This window comes from Carassius auratus, chromosome 43 (genome assembly GCF_003368295.1).
Source record: "Carassius auratus strain Wakin chromosome 43, ASM336829v1, whole genome shotgun sequence".
NCBI lineage: Eukaryota > Metazoa > Chordata > Actinopteri > Cypriniformes > Cyprinidae > Carassius > Carassius auratus.
Window position 1 is genome coordinate 21,557,496 of NC_039285.1, and position 8,724 is coordinate 21,566,219.

At 39.1% G+C, this 8,724-nt stretch overlaps 1 protein-coding gene across 2 annotated transcripts in view; it reads left to right on the forward strand.

The window, feature by feature from the left end:
- Positions 1-8,646, forward strand: part of LOC113061889 (protein phosphatase 1 regulatory subunit 37-like) — a 35,603-nt gene extending 26,957 nt beyond the window's left edge. For both annotated transcript variants that reach the window (XM_026231395.1, XM_026231396.1), the window contains 5 exons: positions 462-603; positions 690-856; positions 2,503-3,700; positions 6,891-6,992; positions 7,105-8,646. In XM_026231395.1, coding sequence (XP_026087180.1) covers positions 462-603; positions 690-856; positions 2,503-3,700; positions 6,891-6,979 — 1,596 coding nt within the window. In that variant the 3' untranslated portion in view covers positions 6,980-6,992; positions 7,105-8,646. The remainder of the gene's footprint in view (positions 1-461; positions 604-689; positions 857-2,502; positions 3,701-6,890; positions 6,993-7,104) is intronic.
- Positions 8,647-8,724: the final 78 nt, after the last annotated feature.

An 8,724-nucleotide genomic window follows, 5' to 3' on the forward strand; every position in this document is an offset into this window, starting at 1 on the left:
TAGCATAACTGTAAAATTGTGAGGAAGAGCTGATCAGGTCTTGCACATGTATTTCCTGGTCTGAGAATGACTTCCTGCTTAAACAGGAAGAAATGGATACCAAAAAAGATAGAAGTAAATGAATGTGTAAGGAGAATGTATGTGTGTGAGAAAGAGTAGAAATGTATGTTTGTGAAAGGAGAATGTAAGTGTGTGAAAGCAAGAATATATGTATGTGAATGGAGAATGTATGTGTGTGAGAGTGCCAGAATGAATTATGGCTTGTACGGCCCCTCATATGCTGCTGTGGGTTTAAAGCGTTGTCTGCCCTTGTATTCACACCCCTCACAGAAGAAAACACTGCTTGTCTTTTAATTAATGCACTTTCAACTCTTTATCATTTTAGTCAATGCACTTTCAGTTTCTTCTTCCGAATCTCTGTGCTTGTTCCGATCCCTCTCTTTCGCTCTCTATTTCTGTAGCCGTTCACTCAGAGCTTGGAAACACTGAACCTCGGTCATAACGCAGTGGGGAACGAAGGAGTGCACAAACTAAAAGACGGACTCATAGCAAACCGCTCCATCCTCAGGCTGGGTCTGGTCTCCACCAAAGTCACCTGTGAAGGTAACAATGAATTAGATGTTGAGTTTTGGGCTTATGTTAAGAGTGTTTGAATGTGTAGATGACCGGTGTGTTTGTTCCTGTGATAGGAGCGGTGGCTATCGCTGAATTCATCGCTGAGAGTCCGAGGATCCTCCGGCTGGACATGCGTGAGAATGAGATCAAGACCGGAGGCCTCATGGCTCTCTCGCTCGCCTTTAAAGTCAACACATCGCTGCTCCGACTCGACCTGGACCGAGAGCCCAAGAAAGAGACGGTGAGTGCTTGTTAAAGGGGAAAGATTTAACTTAATGGAAGTAGAACTGTCTGTATTTAAAGCTAAAACAGTGTTAGATGTTGTAAGTTCTGTCTAAAACCAATTTTAAACTATATTGCATTCTTCATGTACAGATATACAGGTATATATTAGAGGTGGGAATCTTAAGGCACTTAACGATTCGATCCGATTCCGATTCTGGGAGGAACGATCCGATTCCCAAAACGATTCTTAATTAATTATCCTGCTGTGCAAAAAATACTCTAAACTTTTTATTTTAACCAAAATTGGAGTTACTATGCTTTTTGTATGTAGTTAGAATATCTGTTTGACCGTATTGCCAAATTAAAAATGATTATTGATATTTCTTTTTCAATACTTTTTAATTTATTAACAAAGTTATTTTCAGGATTAACAAATGAATGGTAAGCCATACAATTGCAATGAACAATCATTAAGAATAAACAGTTCTCAGTTTGTATGACAGGGAGAATTAGGGATTCTAAGATGTGATCTTTACACTCACTGTAGTGTGCGGGGACAGCCGTCTCACTAAAATAACGTCGCGAGGGCAAAGTGTATCGTGGCTCAAGTACCTGTAACATCGTGCGAAATCCTTGGTTTTCCACAACGGAGTACGGGCGCAGATCTTTGACAATAAAACCCGCCACTGATCGGGTAATTCGTTTCGCCTTTTCAGAATTCGGTGGAAGCTTTGCTACTTGATCCAAGGTCCTTTGAATGTAACCGGGAGTGTTTGTGATTGGAAGAGTGGAAGTGGAACCGCGTAATATGTTTCTTCATGTTAGTCGTGTTGCTGAAATATTTGAATTTGGCGCTACAGACTTTGCACACAGTATGGCTTTTATCAACGACAGCTTCGGTGTCTTCAGAAAATCCAAAATGTTGCCACACATCCGATTTTAAATGAGATGGTGCAGGTCGTAGTTTGTCCATTTTATCTTAAACGAAGCTTATTCACCAGCATATGAACGGTCGTCCATCACCGTCTTTTTTGTTTGGTCACGTGAGTCTTGACAGCGCTCGCATTTGAATTGAACACAGAATCGATTCTGAATTTTTGAGAATCGATTCTGGATCGTTAGATAACGAATCGCGATGCATCGATGTATCGAGCTTTTCTCCCACCACTAGTATATATTGCTGTTTATTTCAGTATAGTGTTATATCAGTGCAAATATATTCAAATTAAATGTACTATGTTGCCAAATTTAAATGGGGAAAAAAGTTTGGGGTATGTGAAATTTTATTTCTTTTTTATAATCCTGAAAAATAAAGTGCATCACAGTTTCCACAAAAACGGTTTTCAACATTGATAATAATCAGAAATGTTTCTTGTGCAGTAAATCATCATATTATCATGATTTCTGAAGATCATGTGACACTGAAGACTGGAGGAATGATGCTGATAATTCAGCTGCACATCACAGAAATAAATTAGACTTTAACAGATTATTTTCAACTGTAGAAACATTTTACAATATTATAGTTTTTACTGTATATTGGATCAAATAAATGCAGTCTGTATATATTCACTTACTACACTTTATTATATACCACAGATCCATCTTTTACCTTATTATTGCATAACTGTGCTAAATCTTTTTCTCTGGCTGCTCTCCCAGCTGAAGTGCTTCATTGAGACACAACGCGCCCTGCTGTCAGACATTCAGAACGGCTGCAAGAGGAACTTCATCCTGGCCAAAGAGAAGGAGGAGACGGAGCAGAAGATGAGGCAGTCAATCTCAATAGCCGAAATCGCCATGGAGGACCAGACTCAAGAGGATGAAGATGCATCTGCTGAGAAAAGCGAAGAAGAAAACTCTGCCAATCAGAGAGACGCAACCAATGATGGCAGTGCATCTGAGAGCCAAGAGGACAACGGTCAAAAACCGTCACTGCAAGACGACTCTGACTCGGATACAGAGGATGAGGACGCAGCCGAGGAGCCGAAAGCTTCTGCGAACACCACATCTCCCATAGAGATTCCTGCAATAAACGCCTGTAAGGCCGTGCCCTCGATATCTCCTCTACCGGGATCTCCAGTGACCGAAGCTAGCACTGTCCCCAAACCCCCATCGTCTCCTAGCCGCTGCTTTTCAGTGTCTAGTCCCGGCAGAGGACACAAAATCTTTATGGTAACCCGTGTGGAAAGCCCTCCAGATCAGCAACAGATGACTGTATTGGTGCAAGGCGTCAGCGAGGGGGCAGCAGAGAGCCAAACATGCACACAAACTAATATAAAAGCACCTTTACATGCACCTTCACATGTGCCCGAGCAGAACCCAACAGCATCTGAGCTCAGCGCGTTAACATCAGAAACATCACCTGCACCTGTTGAACCGCTCAACACATCCATGTCTTCACTCGCGGAGAAGCAGGAGAACCTGAAGGAGTCTCAAACTTCGAAAAGCCAGGATCAGTCTCAGTTAAAGCAACAGTTGACTGTAAATACAAACACACAAAAAACACAAGAGACGCTGAATGTAAGCGAGAAGGACCAGACGTTCTGTTCCCACACCGAGTCTAGTCCCATCCAAACAGGACAATCCCAGGGTGAGACGCTAAGCCAGTGTCCAGAACAGCTGCAGGAAGTTCGTCCAGTTGGTAACGGAGAGAAACCAGTGCGATCTAGCGAGCAGCAACAGGTGGAAGTCACAGCAGGTCACGAAGCCCTCGGTGAAGAGGAAGCGGGATCTCCTGACGAAGGTCATCCCACTAGGAGCACAGGAGCAGTGCTGCCCAACGGACTGAAGACAGAATTTGCCTTTCACCTGCTCGAACCCAAGGGACCCAAGCCAGCCAGCTGTATAATGGAGCATGGTGAGTTACGCTGGATTACCTCATGTTCAGCTGCATCCTTCCACAATATTGAAGCACATTTATTTAGATTAATTTTAGGGCTGTCAAATGATTAACATTTTTTATCAAATTAATCCGAATTTTCAGTGGATTAATCAGGATTAATCACTATTTGCAATTACACCTGAATCCTAACCATTTTTTTTTCCTGAAATGCATACCAAAAGATAAATAACAGGACACAGATACATAATGTTCATGTATTGATTCATCAATATGTGGTTCTTTTTTTCTGGATTTCAAAAGTTTAACATTTACTTAGATCAAATTTACCTGAGCACTATATCAAACCATGCCATTTAACTACAGATAGTGTAAGAGTTTTAGGTGAACCGGTGGTTAAATATAGCCACATATCTATGAAATTATGCATAGAGAAACTCGAAAGCATGAACTCAGAAACACAAACATGCGCCACCATCACATAAGCAGCACTCTGGGCACTCTTGTTTTTGGGAGGTGTTCATTTGCTCTGCCACAATACTTTAGGATCGATATTTTCACGTTCTGAGGGCTTCAAGTGCCAGTAAAACCAAGTAAAAATGCATATGCTTTTCCAAACAGCTGTAATTTTCGAAACACAGGACGCTATAACAGGAAGAAGCTCCAGCGTATCAACTACCAAAGTCGTCTCTGTTTATCGAGCTTGGCATGAATGTATTTGAGAGTAACTGAGGTAAAACCTTAAGCTACTTCTGTGTTTTCGTCGCGGCGCTCGTTCCTAAAACCTGTTCACACCAATTCTGATGCGACTGAAATATTCCCAGTAGGACTGTCATGATCCCTTGATTAAATACGAGCACTTGATTATAAATAATCCTCGATTGCCGTTTGCAGAATACTGAACGTGGCACATCCCATGGACGAGAATCCATTAAAATCATTATTAGACCGTTTTCTAACCCTTTAACTGTCACCCTGTCCTGTATACGGGACGCCTACGTTTACTTCACTATATTACAATCATATCTAATCTAATCTTGACAAACTATATATCGTTGGAAAGATTTAAGACTCCCAAATATATATTTTTAACAATGTTTTTTGTTGAAAATTATGTAGAAAAGTAATAGATTAATTTATGACGGCGTGCACCCTCAAAAAAATAAATTATAACAGGAGTTTTGACGTTTGTTAAAAAAAAAAAAAAAAGACTTCTTCGTTGCCTTTTTCTCTATAACATTTTAGAAATCTTTTTTGAAAACTTAAAATCTCAAAATTCATCCTTTAAAACCCATTTTAAAATCATACATTGCATTACCATGAAAATGGTACATCAATATCAAGTTACAAAATATTTTCATTCATGAATTATAAAAATTTAGGTTTGAATCGTCCACTATAAAGTCTGTTAAAAATGTGAGTGACAGTTAAGGGGCTAAGGCTACATAATTTTTTATTTATTTTTTAATCATAATAAAGTATAGTGCTAATTACAAAAGCTGCGACTCAATTAAATAGGCTAAATACATGTGCTGCGGATTTAAAATGTGCTTTAGTTTGATGCGTGCAGGTTACGAGCATCTCAGATCGGCTCCGACTCCACAGTAAACGCTGCTCCACACAAACATCATTTACATGCTCTGATATGTTCATATGTTCATCTGGGAGCAATGTGCACCCATTCTGTCAGATTTATAAGGTAAATCATTTATAAACCTTCGCCAGCACAAAAGAATACACCATTAGCTTTCCAAACATGCGACTGTTCATTGCGACCCCAAAAAAAAGTTTGTTTGATGTCCACACATTCCTGTTCAAGAAATAACAGCGGCTGTATTATTTCTATCATAAAGAAGTAGCCAAATATTAATTAAACTCAATATTAAACAAGGATTAGATTGTGTTGTAAAGTGTAAAAGCGTAGGCATTTGATATAGTAAATAATGTACAAAATGTATGATTGTTTTATTTCATTATGTATTTAAACTGTTTGTTCAATAAAACCATATGATTACTTGCTTTTGATATTTCATTTTATTTATTATCACCTCATTGCTATTATACATGTATTTTAAGTCGTTTTGAAGTCTATGGTTCACTAAGCTTTTAATTACCACAAAAGAAAATGATCCGATTACTCGATTAATCGTCAGAATAGTTGTCTGATCGTGAAAATAATTGTTAGTGACAGCCCTAATTCCCAGACAATATTATGTTTTGTATGAATAACTTCTATAAACATTTTGAGACTGACTTCACTGAAAGTTATGATATCAACATGCAGTCATATTTATTTAAAAAAAAAAATTCAGTGTAAGAAATAGTCTTTCTGAGTGATTCATGGCTCATTTTCTATAAATTTAAAAATGGACATCACTTGAAGGAATAACAACATAAAGTTCGTAAAGTGAGTTATGATTATTCAGAAACATTGGTTCATAGTTCATTATTTGAAGATAAAACAGCCTGATTCAATCCAATAAAGTCTTTGAGTGATTCATGAACTAGCTCATGTTCTCTATATGATTTATCTTTTTAAATTACTTGCAGTTTCGTAAATTTAATGACGTATTTCATTTCAAGACTGATATCAAGTATCGAATTTCTGATTGATTCATGGAAGGAAACAGTAATTTAGTATTAAATAAATCTGTCTACTGTACGCTCACTTGATTTCAAAGCAGACTTCACTGAAAGTAATAATAGCTTTCAGTTTATATAGCGACTTATGTTTATTCCGAGAAGTTAAATCATTTGAAGATTCCTTCAAACCAGTAACACTGGAATTTGTAATAAAATTGAGTTTGCTCATAAACTATTCATTCAGTGCATGATTTAAAACAATAACACTTACATTTTAGTCTCTCTGGGTTATTATTGACACATATGCTCATTACTGATTTCTGGTGAATCAGACAATGCTGGTCAGGTTGTGTTTTTGCGTGCAGCTTGTGAACACAATTAAAGAGAAAGAAGGGTTTTCTTACTATTAATGCCTGTTCACACCAAGACTAATGTTAGGTGTGATAAACATTTAAAATCTCTGTGCTGAACATTTGTGTGGGTTTGAACAGGTGTTTATTATATATACAACTCATATTCTGAGCTCAAACGCTGGTGAAATATTCTGAGCTGTGCACAGGACTTTATGAATATAGTGAAAGCACAAAGACTATATGTGATTCGTGTGTGTGTGTGTGTGTGTCAGTGAGCGTGACAGCAGAGCTGAGCTGCGGGCAGGATTTAGAGGAGCTTCTCCTTGAAGCCAGTCTGGACACCAGCAGAGATGCACCGTAATGCTGTAACCAAGGTAATGCAAGGAGATTCCCATGTTTATGAAGGAATTCCTGGAATAATAATCAAGCAATGTGCTTTTAAGTAAGTCTGGTAGTTTAAGTTAACCTGTCTTTGTCTCTTCTCAGGATCCACACGCGCAGGGAGAATCAGACGGGCCGGTTTGTTCTCGCCACATGCCATCCGCTTATATTCCTCGGGTCTTTTCCGCACATTTTCCAAGTGTTGCAAAAGAACACAGAGGACTCTAACCAGTGTCCAGCTTTTATTGAAATTAGAAGAAATCTCTTCTGCGATTTAAACGTTTGCCGTGAAGTTATACGTTCACCGTTACCAAAGACGCACACGCAGAGAAACACACACACACACTTGCTAACCGGTGACTTTCTTCTGTTCCTCCCTGTTATGCTGTTGACTGTGGCGCGTCGCCCCCTGGTGGACTGGAGGTTATAATGCAGTACAGAGACTCGCCGGCTGGAACACGATAATCGTCAAGCAGACGGACGTTACTGCGAGTCTCTGTGTGCGTTTTTCTTTATCAGTGTCTCAATAACACATAAAAAAGACTTGCACCAAAGCAAAATCTGCTTTCCGTTCATTCCTGCTGCACAGGAATTTAGTCGAAACCCATTTCACCAGGTTCCCTTCATCGGCCAGCACTTCTGAAAGCATCTGATGCGTGTGAATGTGTGGAACAATCTGAATGATTCGGAGATCTACGTTTCTCGACGAATGAATGAATTGTACAATTTTCACTCTCTCTAAACACTCATTCTGTCTTCCTTCGGTAAAACCCTGTGTGTCACCATACGCTCCCATATGAAGACACGAAGGACACGTTTGCCTTTAAACCTTTTTCAGCTCTTTATTATGGCTGCTTTGCTGAATCAGTTTGTATTTATTTTAAACAACCCGAGTCTGCTGTGTTTTTTCTTTTCCTCCTCATGTTCCCCATCTTTTTTTAAGCTATTGTTGTGGGATTTCCCCCCTTTGGTGTATATTTTCAGATCTATAAAAAGAAAATATTAAGTTTAAGGTTTTCCTATTTTGATTGGTGGGGGTTTGGGAAAGGGGCGGGGCACTGTGTATTTCTATCAAGCTCTGGAAGAGTATATTATGTAAATCAGTTGTGTGTTTGAGAGTGAAGTAGTGCCGGAGCACAAGACTTCATGAAGAAAACACTACTGCCGCTGGAGACACTAGAGACTACACTTTACCTCGAGAGACGCTGCCATCGTCAGACTAATATGTGATTCTAGGACAAACGAGAAATCGAGGCTTGAGCCGATCAGTGTAGTACTTCCCACCATTCATCTGTGGTTGTGCTTTTCAGTTTCTCTCTCTTAACGTCTGGTTGATGTCGACTCAGACGTCTGTCTGCCAGGCTTCAGAGAAGCTTTGCCTCTACGTCTAGATTGTCTTTGACCTTGAAATCAACATTTCTGTGCTGCCCACCAATCCGGTGTTTTCGTTATGCTTTATTTTTAGTCATTTTTAAAATTACCTGTTAAATTAATCCAACTGTACTGGTAAAAACAAAAGATGTGTATGGCTTTTCCCTCTCAAATAAATGCATGTAATGACAAAAGGAGCATGTGTGGCCATGTTTTTATCAACAGTTGGTTTTGTCACCATTCAGAAACAAATTAAAAGTGACTTTATCCACCTTATTTTTAACGTAAGAGTGGACTTTTTTTTGGCAAGGCTTTCTAGTTATTTTTAGCTTTCTAGCTATTTTGCAAACTGTA